We start from the raw sequence: 19,776 nt of genomic DNA, 5'->3' as shown, positions 1-19,776 counted from the left end.
TGCTGTTTAGAAATAAAAATATTTATTGATGAAACCATTTGGATCTCTAGCAAAAAAATTGATGGAGTGATGCACTAATGTTTACAAACATAAATCTTTTTATAATTTAATAAAAAAAATTATTGTTATGATTTACTAAAATGATAAGTTATTGATTTTCACGTAGATCCAATAAACTATTATTTTAGTGGTTATAATTTACAATCTAACTGTGGGAAGGAATTCATAATTCAACTTCATTAATAAACCCACCATTCAAATATAATTTTGCTAAGTTTATAATCTAATTGGTCAGCTTTATTATATTTTTCTTGTTGATTAATGATTATTATAATATCATGTAATCCCGTTATATATATTATATTTGAATCTGCCCAGATATGTTTGTAAATGAAATAATTGATTATTTAATATAGTTGAATCTCTTTTTGAAAGACAATTGAGTCTTTCTATCTTTTGTTCCGTTCTCAAGTCCCTGAACTCAAGAAATATCGTTTTCGTAGTATATAAATTCGTTAACATACCATTTAGCCATTTTTTATTAACATAATGAAGAATATTATGTGAATTTTAATAATTTATTAAAAAATTAATAAAGGTTCATTTTTTTATAAGGTATGAAACATGCAAATATAACCCTCTAACCCAAACTAAACCGATCCCACTTGCATGAGTTGAGTTTGGTTTGTTGCTACTTATGTAATGGGTTAGAAATTTCTTAACCCAATAAATTTAGGTTAGGTCGAAAAAACTCTCACATTCCTACAAATTTTTGGTATGAAAATAGAGCTATAATTTTTTTTTTTTTTAAGCTACTTTCTCTTGGTGTGAAAAACCCTCACTCAAATATATAAACACTCAATCAAATAAGCTACCGAAACTAAATAGACAACTATTTTGTTTGGTTGGTAGTGGAGTGGTACTCAGCTACCAGAAACTAATAGGACATAAATTTTCTTTGGTTGGTGAGAGTGGAGTGGTAGTTGTGAACAAAAATTCAATCGTGTCGGTGTCATCATTCATGGGCATTAATTAATTACAACAAACTAAAGAGACTAAATCACAATATTGCATAAGAAAAAAGAGAGAATAGCAAAAATGTGATTGAAAGGAAAAGCCAGAAACTTCGCAGAAATCACCTCCCAAGACTCCCAAAAAGCAAAAGTCAAGAAAAGAATTTAAAAGTGGCCTTGCAGGTAGTGGGCAAATTGAGGAACACGACAGCACGAAAACAGTTCAAAAGATCAGTACCAATCTGACAGAGATACATATACGTGTCACAATACTATTCGACGAGAGTCAGAGAGCCCCAGACGTTAAAAAGACACACCATACCCCTCAATTTACGTTTTAAAAGTCAATATTATTAATAAAAAAAATACCAATAATACTACGCACTAGTGCCGTATAGAATAGAAAGAAGAACAAAGACCACCGAAATTATAGTTATAGATATAGATTGGTAGAAAACATAGAGGTAGAAACGACCACGCAAGAGGCTACAAAGCACAAACGTTAGGCTTTAGGTTTTCGTTTAGATTCTCTCTTCCTTTTTCTCGCTTTGCTTTTCTAGTTCTTTTTTGGCGTTCACACCATACCGCTTCTCCTAAAAGTAGTTTCCAGAGCTTGACCAAACCAAACCAAAACTCGACCGCTTCTCTCTCTCTCTCTCTATCTATCTTTAGGTAATTTCTCGCTAGCTCCGATTGTGAACCTATTTCTGGGTCAGCGTTAGCGTGTTGATTTTTCCTAATCTCAGGTATTTCCTAGAAAATATTTCGGATCTACTTTTTTTAAATTTATTTATTGTTGGTTTGTTTAAATATTGTAGGTCAGATTTGTTATTACTTGATTTAGGACCCTGATTTGTGAAATCGGGTGGTGAAATTTTGTAGATTTGAAATATGGTGTTTGTTTGTGTAGAAAATATATATATTTTTTAACTTTAGTTTATAGTTTTGAGTTTCCTTTGGAAATTCTAGTTTCAGGTAAAAACCGATTCTTAAGTTTCAGGTACTTTCTGAAAATAATTTTAATTTCAGTTTTTTTTTTTTTGGGTTATATTTTCCCGGGAAAGTTTTATTTATTTATTTATTTAATATTTGATATAAGTATTTCTATATGTATTTATGATTTATTATATTTTGGTGTTTGATTTGTGAAATCGGATGGTGAAAATTTGTGGATCTCTCTTTTTGCAAAGAAATATAGATTTTTTTTTGGGTGTACTTTCTCTCTTTTGAAAATTTTTGGAGAAAAGCGATTCTTAAATTTTGGATGCAATTGTTCTATTTAGGCTTTTAGGTTAAGGCCTAAGAGAGTGGATCTTTTAGCATGTCTTATGGATCTAAGTATATTCTCTCTCTATTTTTTTTAATCCAAGAAATTTACTTGTGTTTTATGGATTTAGTTTCTCTTTTTTTTGCTTTGAAAAGTGGATCTGTGTTCGATTTTCATTTTTAGATGATCTGCGAGTATAGCTTTAGATTACAAGTCACTTTGTGTTTTGCTATAAGATCATGTGTTGAAATAATTTGACGTTTCTGGATTTGTACTTAATTATTGTGTGATAATACTTTGCTTATAGAAGAAAATCTTTTCGGATTTGATTATGATCATTGACTGAGAATTAATCGCTTTTGTTCAAGAAGTTGTGACTGAACTTTTATCTGTGACAACTACAACTTGGGTTTATTAATTAAGTTATGGATTTCATCTGTAATTATATTTTCGCTGCTCTTGTTGTAATGGGGTTTGTTTAATTTGACTATTGTGTGTTCATTCTGGACCAGTTTATGAAAGTGTAGCTTTCGCATTTATGTTTGCAGGTAATTTCAGGCAGATGCAATTGTGTGTATTGCCGTGCAGGAATTGAAAGCAACTTTAGCAATCTAAAGCAAGAAATTGTTTTTGGGTTAAGATAGAGAGAAGGATTATAAGTTTCGCAAATCTTGTAGCTATGCCTGTATCTGGAAACAAAGAGGTTTATTTTCTGTACTAAGTTTCTGCTTAAACTGGGGGATGCAATTTTTGTTGTTTTGAGTATGTGATTAACTAATCTTTTGTTCGCAGACTGGGGTTAAACCTACTTCCCGGCAGTCTAGTGATTATATTGCAGGTGTTCCTATCAAGAAGAGGAGGTTCCCATTGTACCGTCCTCCTTCACCTCCACCTGAAGAACCATCTGCGGTTCCTGCAGAGAATGATTCGCTAAAGCAGGAACAATCTAGCCCCTCTCAGGGGTCAGCTATATCAAATGCTAGTGTTGTAACCAGTTCTGGTATATCTGATGCAAACAACAAACCTGTATCTGAGGAATATAAAGGCAGTTCTGATGTTATGAGTGTTACTGTAGTCCAAAGCAATCCCAACTTCTCTATAGTCAAAGTTGAGGAACCAGGCAGAATTCACTCTGGTTCCTTGGCTGACATGGAAAGCAAAGACAAGCTTATTGCAGCTGAAAAATCTGCAAGCCTGGTAACTTTGGGAAAATCAATGTTGCAGTCATCACCAAATGAAGCACTTGTACTTAAGTTGGGGAAAGAGTTATATAGCAAAGAAAAAGCTGAAGGGAAGTGTAAAGCTGAAATTCCTACTGTTGCGGGAAATACTGATCTGACATTAGGATTAAAGGAACATGTTTTTCCAGCTTTAACAGGTCAAAACCGTAATGCGAGAGGCCAGAGTCAGGATAGTTTAGAACCTGGTTCACTGAATTTGTCTTTAAGCAAGGGAAATAACAGCATTCAGTGTAAAAAGGATGAGGTTGAGTCAAAAAACGGTGCACAGCAATGTGGTAATAGGGCAAACTGGGATCTGAATACTACAATGGATGCATGGGAAGGTTCTGCAAGTGAGGCAGCTGCAGTAGGTCAAGTGTCTGCTGGTGGGTTTAATACTACTGATGGTACACAGGATATCAAACCTTTGCTATGCACAACTGGGATGATTGGAATTGTTATACCTTCTAAACAAAAGAGCCTTTTAGCCAGTGAGAACATAGCCAAATTGACCTTGTCCAAACCGCCTAGTCAACAGCTAAGATTGTTTGGCATAGACCCTCTTCATTTAGGCCTTAGTCCTTCTAGTCTTCAGCAACAGGTAAGCCCAGAACCAACCTCCATCTTATCTAGCAAAGAAGATTCTGGCAGGATTTTCCCCAATATAATCTTGCAAAGATCAGTGGTACCACCTGGCAATTTGAACAAGGTTAATTATAGGACTGTGAAATCAGAACCATTTGATGAGAGCAGCAAATTAGAGAATAGAACAACTATAGCCCCTAATCTTGGATTATTAGATAATAGGACAGTAAAGCGTGAATTAGCTGAGCAGTTCATTTTTGATAAGGTTTCAAATATTAGCGCCATGAGAGTAGATCCTGCATCCATAAAAATGGAACCAGTTCACAGGGGTAACGTGGAAGCCCCCAATACATTAGAGGGGACATCTAGACAAGTAGAGAAACAGGTGCTACTGGGTTTGAGTGATCATTCTTCTGCCATGGCATTCCCTGAAAGTGCACTGTTGTCCTGCCCCACAGGAGAGCCTTCTTGTTCAACAGAATTGACTATAGCCACAGATGTTGGAAACCACGTAGAACAGTCCACCTACACTAAAGAGGCCCATATTAATGGGGAGGTTGTACCTCAGGAAGCGTGTGAAAGGGTGCAGCAGGTTGCTTCAGAAACAGCTGCTATCTCTGTGGGTAATGATGGTAAAGAATCAAGTACTTCTTGTATGATGGGTACTGTAAGAGCTGAAGATGGAAATACTGATGATCCTGAGCAGTGCAGATTGAAATCCATGAATGAACAGCCCCCTGATATGCGAGGAAGCGAAGGTTGTGTAAGTGATGAGGAAAAAATCAATATATCAGCTGATATGCTAGAAGAAGATTCTTATGGTTCTGATTATGAGTCGGATGGCAATCATCCTTTACCTAAGGCTATGCATACAGAACAAGGTGGAGAAGAAGATTATGAAGATGGTGAGGTCCGAGAACCTCTAGTGCAAACTGCAGTAGAGGATCCCATATGTGAGAAACAGGAAGTTGAACATGTTGATCACAGTGACTCTGATAATAACAAGATGGACATTGTGGGTCAGCATGGTGATGATCATCCATCTTCATCCCATGTTGAGGAAGAAGATGCTCAAACAGAAGATCCTGGGGAAACAAACAACAAAGAAAGTAGTGATTGTGTCGACACATTGAAGGAGGTATATGATAACGGTGATGCTAATCTTACATGTTTGCAGGAATCATTGACAGATGCAAAGCCAGCCAGTGGAGCTGACTTTAAGAGGCCTATTACAGCCATTAGAAGAAATCCACTTGATCAGTCAGGCAGTACAGATTTCCCTGAGGAACAGGAGGCAGAATTATCATTGGAGCGAACCACTGAAGGAATGCAAGCTACTACTTCTACTTTTACTTTTACTCAGGGTTTAGATGACAATGTTAACAATTTTGACTTAGTGGAGGAGAATGAGACAATGATGGAAGCATCTGCAAGTGGTGATGATGCAGCTAAAGATGTTAATAGTGGTGGTAATCGGAGCCGCATTATTAATTTGTCTCGAGCTTCTAATGTATCACCTCCTGGTAAAACAAGATATATTTCAGACAGGTCATTGGCATCACTACCTGGAAGAGAGAGATTACTCAATGTACCACTAGAGGGAGATAAATTTTATCCCCGAGGGAGGTGATTATTCTATTTCCTATGTTTTAGTTGTTTTTGAAAGTTCCTTTATAAGGGTAGTTGTATCTATTATCATCTAATCTGTCTACCTTTAAACTCTTTTCAGAGATGAATTATACATAGATGGTTCCCACAAATTTTCAAGAGAGAGGCATCAAGATCAGTCGCCCAGAAATTCTAGATTAAATTTTGTGCGTGGCAGAGGGAGGATTACTGGTAGGTTAGACCCCTTACGTAGGGACTGGGATCCTGACCGTGAATTTGCTTCAGAATTTTATAATGGCCCATCAGAGTTTCGTTTCCCAAGAAATAAATATGCATCTGCTGTTGTTGATGCAGACCTTGAATATAACAGTTATAATATTGCACCTGATGGTGCTTTTATTGGTACTGGTCGGGGAGGGAGGAAGCATTTAGATGATGAGGGAGCAATGTTTCGCCATATGCCCTCAAGAGGGCGGTCTCCTGGAGGGAGAAATGGGCCTGCTGCACGTGGCGGTGTAATGATTCACAGAGTTCCAAGAATGAGTGAAGATGGCTCTGAAGTGGTTGGGCTGAGGCATAGTGAGAAGTTTATGAGCGTTTTTCCTGATGATAACATGGATCCGATGTTCACACGCCCCCAACCTGCATATGAGGGAGTAGATGCTCATTTTGCCCGAGGTGGTAGGAACTTCTCTTCTGTTCAGAGAAGGGGTCTTCCACGAATTCATTCAAAATCTCCAATGAGATCCAGATCTCGTTCTCCTGTTCAATGGTCATCTCCGAGGAGAAGATCCCAAGATGGATATGGTGGACATCCAGAATTGCCTCATCGACGATCTCCAATTTTCAGGGTGGAGAGGATGAGGTCTCCTGATCGCCCCTGTTTCACTGGAGAAATCATGGTTAGAAGGAATGGCTCCCCACCATATATGTCCCGACCATCTAATGATTTGAGGGATATAAATTCTGGACGGGACCATGGTCATCCGAGATCTGTTATTCCCAATAGGAGCTCATCTGGTCGGATTTTACTCAGAAACAGGAGATTTGATGATATAGATCCCCGGGAAAGGACAGATGGTGATGAGTTCTTCGGGGGGCCCATGCATGCTCGACATGAGCTTGGTGGTGATCCAAATGGTGATGAGAGAAGAAGGTTTGGTGAGAGACGGGGACCTGTCCGTTCATTTAGGCAGCCATACAATGGTGCTAATGGTGAGAATTTCCATCTTAATTCAGAGGATGGGCCTAGGCCTTTTAGGTTCTGTCCAGAAGACAATCCTGAGTTCCATGAAAGAGGCAACTTGAGGGATAGAGAGTTTGACCGCAGGATTAAGAACCGGCCAGGAAATGCCCCTAGAAGAACAAGAAGTATTGAAGAGCAGGAAGCAAATTTCAGGCAACCATGGCATGATGCTGGGTTTGATGAGATCTCCAGAGTAAAGAGAAAGAGGGATTTCAGATGTGAAATTTAAGTGGAGTTAGGGACTTGTAGACAGAGCTAGTGTTGGCAATTTACAGTGATCAGGAACATTTTATTTGCTCAAAGCACAAAGGAGATTGCTGTTCTGTTTGCTGATGTAATCAAGTTATGACAGGACCATATGATGCTGGCTTTGCATTTTGGCTACGTTTGGTTCAGGACTGGATCCTCATGTACATAGCTGGGTTCTTCTGGTACCATTGTGGTTAAGTCATCATGAAACTTGTATTAGTGATTCCTACTATTTTGGGCACCAGGGTCAGTGTCAGTTTTATTTACTGAGTTATTTACTGCATAAAAAAAATCAAGGAAGTGTTACTGTGACTTCTTCAATGGAGATTACCCTTGAGTTTCATAAAGTATCTTCTACCCTTGACTTCGGTGCTTGGTGGCCAAGAGCAGGTATGCAGAAAGGAACTATTAGAATTTAATGTTTTAGCCATCTAGGACTAATTAATAATGTCAGTAATTGCCTATTATTTGATCTGCTGCTTCACATTCCTCATTCCGTGTTACATGAATAATAAATCCTTTAACTTTTTAGGGAGGTAAACATTTAAAGAAATGTAAGGGCCTATTGATGCAGTTTCTGCCGTGGCACAGAAGCTCTTATGAAGTCCCTTATGCGATCTACTTCAGTTTAAATATAGAAAAAAGGAAATTTGCAGGCTTTTATGCAGCTTCTATATAATTTTAAGCTTATATCTGGTTCAAGTTTAATTGAAGGCAATGGATGATTACTTCCGTCCTGGAGTAGACTCTTCTGATATCTTCAGCTAATTCTTGAATGGATGGCTGGCCATGTAAACATTGTCTATGAAACAAAAGTGTTCTTATTGGCTAGGTTGGCGAGATGGAGCTACCACACTTTTTACCTCATTCCAAGTCTTATCTAATATCTTCCAACAAGAGGTTAGTTGTTTTTATGTTGATTACTCTCAAGAAAGAGAATCTTGAATCTTCTTGGGCACTTTTCATCATTGTTTCTGCTCCGTTCATAGCTTCCATGTGTGACTGTTTATCACTGGAAAGACAGGTGAGTGCCTTATGTTTGTGTTGGTGCCCTGCTGAGTGCTTCCACTTGACAATTGTTGGACAGTGAGTCTATTTCAAAGTTAGTTAGCTGGTGGGAAGTACTAGGGGTTTCATCTGTTAAAGTTGAAGAACACAGTCAATGTATTACATAATTTTGATCCTCCACGTTTGTTGGTACCTTGTATAGCATGCGGTACTAAAGACTGTTGGAATGAATAGGTTGGAGATTTTAAATAACCCTTTGAATGTCCGAATTGTTATATTGGCCTTCTTTGCAAGGGTTGCTTGAATAATTGAGGATGGATTTATTTGATTGAGTGCATCAGCTGAACAAATGGCCTTTGATTAAGTCTTGGATGATGTAGAACTGGTGCTATGTTTTATCCAAGTCCAGAACTTAGATAAGCTTATCATGCTCCTTTTTTTGGTTCAGCATCCAGGTTGAAGTTGTTACCTATAGTCATCTTCTTCATCTGTTCTAGTAGTAGAGTAGTAGTAGCAATGATGCTAATAACAGTAGAGTAATAAATAATTGTAACAATACTTATAGAAGTTGCAGGGGAAACAGGGTCCAATTAAAGATTAGAGCTTGCATATGATCAGGGATTTGTGTGGAATTTCCTGGAGCAGATTTTGATGACCATAGCCTGGGGGATTAGGGGGTTTATGGTACCTGTCCAGTTTGAGTATGCATGTGGATGATTTTTTCAAGTGTTGACAATTATAGATAGAAACCAACCCAAAATTTTGAAATTGAGTGGAGGAAGCCATGACAAAACAGCCAAAAATTGACTGGAGAAAGTGAGGGATGCTGCAAGTAAGGACATCTCTCTTATGGTTTCAGGTGTGTTTACTTTCCCTCAATGTTAATAACAGCTGCTAGAGCAACCCCTGGAAATGATTTTACCTGCATACATGTGGTTTTAAACTGGTAATGCTAAAGATATCAGACAAATGAACATGTGCTGGTAGCAGATTTGACTTGCTGCCATTGCAGTGTGGACGACATGGACATTAACCATGTTCAAAATAACGTGTTCAAAAATGATTACGTGTTACTGTCGTGTCATGTCCTGTGTCCTGTTGAGTGCATAGCAACAGTGGACCGAAGCGAAGCCTTCCCTGCTAGCTCGGTAGCAAGTCTTGGTAAATTTGGTGCCGACTGTTTTGACTTTGAGGTGACATTAGACTTTAGTCGGTGGATAGAATTTGAGGTCAAGTTGGACCAAACCTACAAGCTACAAGCTAGCTTGGGGATAATGATCAGGAGTTTTGTGTTGACATTGACAAATGTTTGGGGTGTTATAAATTGATCTAATTAAAATTGACTAATCTTTTACAATTTTTTTTTACTGATCTTTAACTTATAAAATAAACTAATTATATAATAGGATTTGATTTGATAATTCATTAATTCTTTTATCAATTTGTAGTGTTATGTTATGCACGATGCTTTTTTTTAATATAATGACAACCCAATTCTAGCGTTATTCATGGCTGACAGCCCTGGTGACATTTTACTACATGACTTGTGAGTGGTTGAGTTTTCAGCGAATCACAATCATTTCATATCGAGCAATGTTGAGGACATTGATGAAATATAAATTCGTTATTATCTTCACTTTTTTTTTTTTTTTTTCATTATAATAACAACTAGTTAACTCGTTGAATTATATAAATGAAAGAAGTATCGGGTATACGGATATAGATTTTACTCGTTATATCATATATATATATAGTGCGGATTCAGTCTTAAGGTACTTGGTATCTTGTTGACCACAGTCGCTGCACGCCTGCACCCTCTAGACTTTAGAAACGTTGACGGCAAAGTAAGAGCTGTCCAGTCAAGTGGATGAGTAGCAAATAAGTTATTTGACGCCATATTTAAAAAATAATTCATTACATAATAAAAAAGTAAATGTGTGATGGGTTTCAAAAATGAGCTTTACTATAATTTCTATCTTATAAAAAAATAATTAAATAAATAAAGATTTGAACGTGGTGTTATTAATTTAATTTTTTTTATAAATATTAGCGGTATAACATATTTATGTATGAGTGAATGAGATATTTGATTTTTCTACGTGACTAGTCGCTGCATAAATAGCTGTCCACCTTTCTCTCTAAAAAACAAAAAAGGAACTGTCAGTCTATAATCCTATTCTCTTGAGCCTCTGTTTGATTAAGATTAAATTTTCGCATAAATTCTGTTTACTCAATTTAGGTTCCTTTTAAAAGTATAGCTGTACTTTACTAAGCGAGAGAATGAAGGACTGGTTTGCCTCTAGCAGCCTTGGCCAGTTGCGTGACTCACGTGGGTATTTTAGAAGCTCTAATGATTAAATTGGGGCATAAAGTTGTCTGGTAGGGTTTCTAATTGTACACCTATATAAGAAAAAGACGCAGCAAATATAGGCCTAGTCCCACTCCCAACTGATAATAGTAGCACCTGCACCGACGCTAGCAGTTTATAAATTTTGACTACCTACCTGTTTGGAATTCTGTCCAATTTCGTAATAAATTATAAATGGTTAGTTGTTATTGGTTTAAATTTGAATTTACTATTGAGATTATTTTTTTATCCAATAAGGATGGGTTTGGATTCGGCGTCTACGTTTTGTGTTTGCCCATTTCGCGTTTTCAGCTTCTTCTTTTTTTTTATCCCAGCCGAGTTGTTGACCAAGTCTTCCGTGAACAGTGCATGTGCACTATTTACGGACCCACAAATTTTACTTTTCAATAACTTTTTCATTAAAAATAGATCCCACGATACTATTCACACATTTAAAAAATATTTTACTACAGTATTTTCAGTTTTTAGTTTTCAATTTTCAGCAATAAGTTCTATCCAAACAGACCCTAACAATCAGTAACAATATAGCATTTAGAATTTTTTGTAAAAATGTTGTGGATATAATATTAATCGGTAACAATATGGCATTTAGAATTTGTTGTAAAAATGTTGTGGATATAATATTTTTCGGAAAATGTAGAATACAATAAAATATGGAATAATATTAATTTGTGGTGACATCTGGATTGGACTCATTTCTGGGTAACATCATGATTCATTAACGTGTCGTTTGGGACCATCTGATTTCGTCGCTTCTTGCAAATGCTAAAAAAGGCTTCTGACTTTTGAAAGTCTGAGAATTGAATCTTCGGAATGTTCATTCAATTAATTTATGCAGATTATTTTTTTTAATAAATAAAAAGAATTATTCTTTCAAAAAAAAATCTCAATCGGCCATGGTGTATTAACATACTGTAATAACTTACCGATTTTTTTTTTTTTTTCGGTTCCAGATGCTCATTGCTGGCTTGCGATCTTTGTGAGCCACGGTCCATTGACATCAATACTATTTATGATTCTTTTGGACCCAGATTAAATTAATGATAAGATATGAGGCGATATTGGGCTTAACTGATTGTTACTATTGGGCCTCGTTATTCGCTAAATTATATGACCTTCGATATATTGCACTAACGTAGATTCCTCTTTTTCTTCTTTTTCCTTTTTAAGGAAAAGATTTATGCTTGCTCTTTTTTTCTTTTTTTTATTCGATACTTTTCTTCTTCTTTTTTGAGAAGAGGGGATTTAGCTGGCTAGTTGTGGTCCGTTAAAAAATAAATTGAGTAAAAGTAAAATGGTACATTCAAAATTTTTTTTAAAGCTCATTCAAAGAGGAGATAAAATACAAAAACCAACAATAAATTCATTAACAGACAAATATTAAATTTCAAAAGAAAATATAAAATTGGAATTATATAATCACATGTTGTGTTTTCTTGTTAGCGATGGATCTAATACAAATACAATTTGGGGTATCTCTTACTAGTTACTAATGACACATTGCATTAACCTTATATGCAGTGAAAAGAGGACAATGGTTAATTTAAGTGTTCCTAAAAGCCTTATTAGATATAAAGATAATATTGCTTATGAAAAAGTATAGAGTGGCAAAGAGGGGAAGCAAGAATTGATGTCTGATATGTTAGATAGTATTATCAAAAAAAAAAAAAAAAGATAGTTAGATATAGGGTTTATAATAAATTATATAGCAAGTTGGATTGAACGATGGATAAAATAATATTTTCATGCTTAATAAGACAAGGGGCATGGAAATAAAGACTTGAATTGTGCAAGTCTATTAGGGTTTGTTTGGTTTAGATGATGAAAAAGTTGAAGAATATAAAATGGTAGGAGGATTAAAAAATAGGAGGATAGAAAAGATTTAGTTTTCCCTCCATGTGTGTTTGGTTGGAGGGATGGAAAAATGGAGTGATGGAAATCTTTTTTTTTTTTTTTTTTGTGGAGAAAAGTGGAATGATAGAAAATGTAGTTTATATATAAATTTACTATTATATCCTTAGTACATAATATGTAAAATATAATTTCTTTATACTCATTAAAGAAGAAGAAAATATTAACTATTAATAATTAAAATTAATAAAATAACATTATATATAATATAATATAATATATTAATTATTTTTTTACTCATTATATTATTTTTCTTTGTTATTATATATGATATATTAGTGGCTTGAAAATTTTTTGCAAAGAAAGAAAAAAATTGGAACGGCACATGTTGTTTGATACTTTGATTGTTTCATGTGGTTGTGGCTATGCAAAAAAAAAAACAAAACAAAACAAAACAAAAGAGAAGCAATTGGGAGAGAGATATTAGATGTATTTCACGTGCTAGAGGAGTGTAAGTGAGACTTAATTTAGGGCAATATGGTAATTGGACAAGTAACAAGCTTTTTATGCTTGTTTTCTCTTCATTTTGGAGAGACAAATTTTGTGTGGGCCTAAGTGGAAAATACCGGGCCCCACCTAAAAATTTCTTTCCCCCCTCTTTACCAAACAACACACAAACTCATTTTCTCTCTTATTTTATCTCGATCATTTTCCATCCACCTTATTCCACCTCCAACCAAACACATCCTTAAAGACAAAATCAAATGGCATTGGATGAGATGAAAGATAAAAGTTAAAATTATTATAATAAGCTATTTAATGGAAAATGCACAAGTAGAATCCCTTCTATTTCTAACAGAGACGTCCAAGATTCCAGTTACTCTTTTTCAGTTATCGAATTATATATATATTAAGGTCCCATTATAGTTTTAAGCTAGAGATACACAATAGTATTTCCTTATTGTCAATCACAATCGTTTAGGTTTTATTTAAAATGGCGAAACTATAATATTGGTCCCTCAAGTTTACCTTATGTACGCAATTGATCCCTCAAGTTTGAAGCGTGCACAATTGGTCCCTCAAGTTTTCAAAACAAGTAATATAAGTCATTTTACTAACTGCCTTTAATGGTGTTACTTATGTGGCTAATAGAACAATAATTTGGCATATTTTTAATTAAAAAAATTACAAATTAAAATTACACGTGTGAAACTTTTTTGACAACTGGTACCAAATTAAAAAAACTCTTTGGCAACAAAAAAAAAAACTCATTTCTTTTCTACCGATTGTGAACACCCAGCCACGAGAGAGAGAGAGAGAAGATCAAGCTCTAGCCGTCAGTGACATTGCTGCCCTTTGCTGGAGACAGTGGCCTCCGCCTTAAAAATAATAAGACTTGTCAACTGAATATATATCAATAGAAGGTTTTTTTTTTTTTTTTTTTTGAAAGTGATTGAAATTTCATTAAACTGAAAAGAAGCAGAATATGCTGAATAGCTAGCCAAAGCAGCAAAAATAAGCAAGACACAAAGGAAAAAAACAGCAACAAAATAGACCACAAACAAGACCCCATAGCAGTGCTCCCTCACTTCTAAGCAAATCTGTAATTATGTCTGGCTCTCTTCCTAACCAGCACATGGCCTCCTTCACTCTTTTTGCTTACTGGGCTATTTTGTTACCCATCCTTCCAATGCGCTTGACTTTCACGTCAGCAACACTTCTCATTTCTTGCACAATTCCAGCTACAATATGACCAACTGCACCTTTGACCTCTTCTTGCTCTATTGCTTGGATAGTTTGAAGAGAGTCCCCAACTAAAAGAACTCGCTCCAGTCCAAGCTCTTTTGCCAGCACTAATCCTTGTTCCATTGCAATAGCTTCAGTTTCTGCAACTCCAAACCTTCCTAAGAGGGGCTTGCATATGGCAGCAATGAACTTCAAGTCCTTATCCCGAATAAGGATGCGTATACCTGAGTGGCCATAATCTGTGGGAATAGCTCCATCCACATTGATGAGAAAGTAGTCATCCTGGAGTGGTTCAAGACTATTTCCTTTTAGCTCCAAGGACCTTACCTAAGAACCATTTGCTTCCCTATAGTCTTTCACCATTCACATAGCATTCCCCTAAATAACATTTCCTGAAGAATTATTTGTATCATGCACTATCTGGTTTCTGTTATACCAGATCATCCAAGTTACTCCAAAACAATTTTCTAAGTCCCTTTGGGTCGCTTGTCTCAGAATGTCTGAGGCAATATCCGAGAAGCCACGCCTACCTTCCAAGATACTGATGGGGAAATCAATCCAGTTTTCCTAAACTTTTTGGCAATTTCGCATTTTAGAATTGCACGCTTCACAAATTCTGCCTCCTTTCTGCATAGGGGACAGAGAGGATTAACTAGGATTCCTCTTTTGCTCAGGTTGAGCATAGTGGGGATTGCATTCATACAAAGTCTCCAGGCAAAAATTCTCACCCTTGCTGGGATGTTCAAGTGCCACATTTTTATGAATGGCAACGGGTCGGGTTCGGGCCGGGTTTTTGCATACCCAAGCCCGACCTGCGGGCCAAGACCCGAAACTCGGACCCGGCCCGATTATTAATCGGGTTTTTTTCCCGGGGTTCAGACCTGCCCCGCGGGCCCCGTTTATCTTATTGGGCCCAAATTTGGGCCAACCAAAAAAAAAATTCAAGCCCATTAAATTTTTTTGCATAGATTCAAGCCCATTCAAGCCATATAACATGGCCCAAATGCCAAAATTTAGCTTTTAGGCCACGTTATATGGCAGCTAAATCAATCCAAATTATAGGTTAATCGTAAATCACCTGTTAATTATACATCTATACATCAATAAATCATAACTAAGATTTTAAATCAATAAATCACTAAACTAAGATAATCATTAATCAACAAAATCATAGCTACAAAATAAAATATAAAAAGCTACAAAATATCACAAGTCCAAGAAATAAATATCAAGTTCAAAAAATTAAAAAGTTACAAAATAAATCCCACTAATCTAAGAAATTAAAAGGCTAAGAAATTACAAAAGGCTTAGAATAATTACAAACCAACAAATTAATCCAACAAGTTTAAGAAATTAAAAGGCCACTAAATTATTACAAAATGTCTAATCCTCCACATTTGTGACACAATTCTCATCCTCTTCATTAGGCTCCCCATCATCAAGAATTGTTTGAAGATCACAATCTCCAGACATAGTTGAAGAACCTACAACAATGAATTAAAAAAGGAATAAACTTTATCAAATTGTAACTAGCAAATATAAAAATACAATTTTGATTTTATAAATAAAAATTAGACAATTGCTAACCGTTGATTTCACTCCATAACCAATTTTGAGCACAAATCATTGCCCCTATAGTCTTGGGATGTAGCCTACTACGGTGTGGACTTAAAAGTCTCCCACTAGTGCTAAAGGCAGATTCTGAAGCAATAGTTGTGATAGGAATGGCTAAAATATCTCTTGCAATCATTTGTAAAGTAGGATACTTGAGACTAGTACTTTTCCACCATCCCGAAATATCAAAATCTTCATTTCTCTTCAACACTCCCTCATCAATGAAATGATCAAATTCCATTCTAGCACTCCCATGTTTCTTTGAACTATTGTTCACAAACAAATCATAACTTGACATTGACCCACTCAACCTAAACTTCATTTGTGCCGCAGGGCTTGAAGTACTTGCAGGAATATGAGAACTTCCTTCATTATGTACAGGGGACTCATCTAGATCTCTATACTTATCAAGCAAATCATAATAAATATTCTTAATTTTTTCAATCTCCAAATCAGAATTATCACCATAAATGTTAGGATAATAAAACTCCAATAACTTCATCTTATATCTTGGATCTACGATAACAGCAACAGCCATAACAACACTAACATTAGCCTAATAAGAATTAAATTTAGTAAGCATGCTTTCTGCCATCATACGTATCATCTCATTTGAAGACAAACTCCATTCATTCAATGCAATTTTCAACTCACACACCAAAGTAAAATACATATTAGTTGTGGGGTACTTACGACCAGAGAAAAACTCAGTCACACTATGAAACAACTCCAGCCTCCCACAAATATCTTTGGCTAACTCCCAATCATAATCACGTGGCAAAGAAGTATAAGATGTTTCACGTTTAGCCAAACGCGTGAAAAACATCTTTATAAATCAATGCAGTAGAAAGCATTAAGTAAGTTGAATTCCAATGAGTTTTACAATCTAAGATAACTCTTTGGTGCATTGAACACGCAATTGACATGCGTTTTCTTTAAATTTTTGCCTCATTTTTGGTGATCCAGTCCAATAAATCATACTATCACGAATCATTTCAATACCATCACCAATAAGAGACAACCTATCTTGAACAATCAAATTCAAAATATGTGCAGCACATCTCATATGCAACATAGACCCACCTAACATAAGAGAACTAGTATTAAGCTTATTCAAGAGAAGTCTTATCATAGCATCATTAGTACTACAATTATCAACGGTTATTGTGGACAACTTCCTATCAATGTTCCACTCTAAAAAACAATCAACAAGGATTTCAGTAAGGACATCTTTCGTGTGTAGAGAAGAAACATAAAAAAAACCTAGAAAAATAATAGGAATAATTATAACATAACTCTTTAACATTCAATTTATTACTAAATGTAAAGTCTTTAACATTCTAAACGTAAAGTCTTTAACATTCAATTTATAGATAAAAAAAATTACCTTAAAACTTGGCTTTACAACGTCCAAGTATGATCAATAAAGTGAGCGGTAATGACCATAAACCCTCTCTTTTTGTTGCTTGAAGTCCACATGTCAGTTGTAATTGCGATCCTACTTCCATTATTTTCCGTCATCTTCAAAGCTTTCTCCCTCTCATTATCATAGATTTTAAGTATGTCATTCTTCAAAGTATTTATTGTGACAAGTTTAAACAAAGGTTGAAGAGAAACCACAAATTCTCTAAACCCAATGTGATCAACTATTGAAATGGGGTATTCATGTAGGATGACCATACGAGCAAGATTATTCATCACTTTGCCTTGATCAAATTGGTAGGCATTTAAACTCATAGTTCCATCCATCTTATTTTGTTGTTTAATCAAGACTTGTTGTCGCATATCCCTTATATCTTTAAACTTCAACCGTGGGCATCTTGCTAAATGACTACACAAATGAGTTGCACCTTGGCTAGAATCACCCAAATAAAGTTTGCTACAATGATGGCATTGGACTTTAAATTTTCCATCAACTTTCTTCCTTGCAAAATGATCCCAAACATCTGAGGTGGTCTTTCTTTTTCTACTTGTATCCAACTCCGAATTCTCATTTGTAGGCTCTTGCTCTCCCTCTTCCCCTTCTTGTTCCTCTACCTCTAAGTCTTCTCCCGCTAAGTCTACCATCGGAGATTTTGGACTCCTAATTGGTTCAAAAGTTTGGGAGTTAGAATCACAACAAATATTCACAAATTTATTATTACACAAACTCATTGATTAATAGGCACCAATTCATAATTACACAGATTCACAAATTCTATCAACCCAAACATAATTAAACATGATTAACTATAAATTCCAAACACTTACTCGTTGTTTAATGGGCATAAATGTGATGGAAATCCTGAGGGTGAGTTGCCAGGCGACAATGGCAAGGGTGATCGTGAAAAAGGCGAAGGAGACCGCATAGCTGGCAAGGGACAACGTTCGGTTCTCAAGGGAGAGCCGCTTGGCGAGGAAGAACTAAATTCGTTTCTCAAGGGAGAGTCGCTTGGCGAGGAAGAACCAGATTTGTTTGTGTTTTCCATCTCCGTTTTAGGCTCTGCATTTCCAACAAACACAAAAAACAAAAAACAATTTCTTTCATTAGCACAAAATGGTTGAAGTTTTAGTTTTTCAATTTAACAAAAAATCTAAATATCCTGGATAAATCAATGCAGCAATAATAGAAAAATTGTTCATCATGCATTTACTAATAATAGAAAAATTATCAAATTTGATTAGTAGTTGTTCAACAACAAATTAATAGACTACTAGACTACTGAGGCGTGAGGGGCTGTGGACACTGAGGCGTGAAGTTAAGGGCGTGAGGGGCTGCTGAGGCGCAAGGGGCATGAGGGCTGCTGAGGACTGATGGGAAATGGGAATGAGAGGGGCAGCTGGGGCTGGGTAGTGACTTAGGGTAGGGTTACAAATTATATATATATATATAAGGGGGGTTTTAGTAATTTAACACAACCGGGTATTTATTTGGGTCGGGTTTCGGATTTTTTTGATAAAACCCGGACCCGACCCAAACCAGCTTCAATTTTTTTTTTAAAACCCATACTCGACCTTATTCTTTATCAGACCGGGTAAAATCCGGCCCATTAGGGTCTGGTATCCACGGGTCGGATCTAAATTGCCATCCTTATACATTTTCTTCCACAAGGGAGCTCACGCGTAGCTAATGAGGATTCCCCTTGATCACTTACTTCTAGCACTTTCCTAGCCACATAGTAAGCACTTTTCACTGAAAATATTCCTTTTTAGTTGCCCACCCATATTAGTTGGTCATCAGGCAGATGGTAGTTGATTGGGATGCTAAGGATTGTTTCAACCTCAAATGCAAGGAAAATCCTTTCCAGTCTATCTCTCCTCCATCTTCTTGTGTCTTGGTCAATAAGGGCTAAGACCATGGGGAAATCTCCAAAATCTGTCTGAGGGGAATTTACCTTGTAGGTTGAGGGGGTTGGCAGCCATTTGTCATCCCAGATGTGAATAGTATTTCCATTGCCTACCCTCCATCTTGTGCCTTGTCAACAGCAGAAGGTTCTCTACCATAAACATCTTTGGTCTAAGATCCTACTTTATCAATTTATCAAGTATATTAAGTGGTGCAATGGAGTATAAGATTTCAAGCATGAGACTAGATGGGCTTTGTCTATAGTGTTGACTAGCCAGCCTTGGGCTGGTTATGCGATTTCTCTTCTTGCCAAATTGGTTAATTTTTTATGTAGATGGGCTCAGTCTAAAGCTGATATCCCCTTATATAAGGATCTAAGAAAGGGAAAATGCTTAGAGTTTTGAAGGACAACGCCTTTGCAATATTTGATGAATCCGTAGTCATTTCAATTTTTTTTTCCAGGCCAAACTTAGTTAACACACTTTGTTTCCCTTCTGCTTGCCAATTAAAAATAAAATTTCTAACCAGTAAGTCCATCTATGTAATTTTAATTTGTAGATTTTTAATTAAAAGTATGCCATATCATTAAAATAAAATGCCAAGTCATTATTCCGTTAGCCACATAAGTAACACTGTTAAATACAGTTAGTAAAATGACTTATATTGCTTATTTTGA

The 19,776-nt window shown here is 36.0% G+C and overlaps 3 protein-coding genes across 4 annotated transcripts; 1 reads left to right on the top strand and 2 right to left on the bottom strand.

The window, feature by feature from the left end:
- The first annotated feature begins 1,480 nt into the window (after nt 1-1,480).
- On the top strand, nt 1,481-7,535 carry LOC142641780 (uncharacterized). 2 transcript variants are annotated; one of them, XM_075816258.1, is made up of 5 exons: nt 1,481-1,759; nt 2,829-2,983; nt 3,073-5,711; nt 5,815-5,924; nt 6,048-7,535. In XM_075816258.1, exons 2-5 carry the CDS (start codon nt 2,960-2,962, stop codon nt 7,166-7,168), a joined length of 3,894 nt encoding a protein of 1,297 aa, XP_075672373.1. In that variant the 5' UTR covers nt 1,481-1,759; nt 2,829-2,959; the 3' UTR covers nt 7,169-7,535. The 2 variants fall into 2 exon arrangements, with proteins under 2 accessions (XP_075672373.1, XP_075672371.1); XM_075816256.1 differs by having other exon boundaries at nt 5,815-7,535.
- An 8,009-nt stretch (nt 7,536-15,544) lies between these two features.
- LOC142640114 (zinc finger BED domain-containing protein RICESLEEPER 1-like) lies at nt 15,545-16,601 on the bottom strand. The gene is made up of 3 exons (XM_075814208.1): nt 16,434-16,601; nt 15,749-16,331; nt 15,545-15,645 (listed from the first exon to the last, which is right to left on the bottom strand). Exons 1-3 carry the CDS (start codon nt 16,599-16,601, stop codon nt 15,545-15,547), a joined length of 852 nt encoding a protein of 283 aa, XP_075670323.1.
- Nucleotides 16,602-16,661: 60 nt separating this feature from the next.
- On the bottom strand, nt 16,662-17,842 carry LOC142640113 (zinc finger BED domain-containing protein RICESLEEPER 2-like). Its single transcript, XM_075814207.1, has 2 exons — nt 17,278-17,842; nt 16,662-16,969 (listed from the first exon to the last, which is right to left on the bottom strand). Exons 1-2 carry the CDS (start codon nt 17,840-17,842, stop codon nt 16,662-16,664), a joined length of 873 nt encoding a protein of 290 aa, XP_075670322.1.
- Between the last annotated feature and the right edge of the window lie 1,934 nt (nt 17,843-19,776).

The sequence above is a fragment of the Castanea sativa genome, chromosome 6 (genome assembly GCF_040712315.1).
Source record: "Castanea sativa cultivar Marrone di Chiusa Pesio chromosome 6, ASM4071231v1".
NCBI classification, from domain to species: domain Eukaryota; kingdom Viridiplantae; phylum Streptophyta; class Magnoliopsida; order Fagales; family Fagaceae; genus Castanea; species Castanea sativa.
The sequence above is the reverse complement of the archived record's forward strand: the minus strand, read 5'-3'. Positions and strand labels throughout refer to the sequence as shown.

What these genes read in the sequence shown, in the direction of transcription:
- LOC142641780 (XM_075816256.1), top strand. Translation starts at nt 2,960, where the DNA reads ATGCCTGTATCTGGAAACAAAGAG. An exon ending in CTGTATCTGGAAACAAAGAG is followed by an intron (nt 2,984 to 3,072) that starts GTTTATTTTCTG and finishes TTTTGTTCGCAG; the next exon opens with ACTGGGGTTAAACCTACTTC. An exon ending in AAATTTTATCCCCGAGGGAG is followed by an intron (nt 5,712 to 5,814) that starts GTGATTATTCTA and finishes AACTCTTTTCAG; the next exon opens with AGATGAATTATACATAGATG.
- LOC142640114 (XM_075814208.1), bottom strand. Translation starts at nt 16,601, where the DNA reads ATGTTTTTCACGCGTTTGGCTAAACGTGAAACATCTTATACTTCTTTG. An exon ending in CTAATATGTATTTTACTTTG is followed by an intron (nt 16,332 to 16,433) that starts GTGTGTGAGTTG and finishes AATTCTTATTAG; the next exon opens with GCTAATGTTAGTGTTGTTAT. An exon ending in GTTATGGAGTGAAATCAACG is followed by an intron (nt 15,646 to 15,748) that starts GTTAGCAATTGT and finishes TCATTGTTGTAG; the next exon opens with GTTCTTCAACTATGTCTGGA.
- LOC142640113 (XM_075814207.1), bottom strand. Translation starts at nt 17,842, where the DNA reads ATGGTAGACTTAGCGGGAGAAGACTTAGAGGTAGAGGAACAAGAAGGG. An exon ending in GATGACGGAAAATAATGGAA is followed by an intron (nt 16,970 to 17,277) that starts GTAGGATCGCAA and finishes ATTGTTTTTTAG; the next exon opens with AGTGGAACATTGATAGGAAG.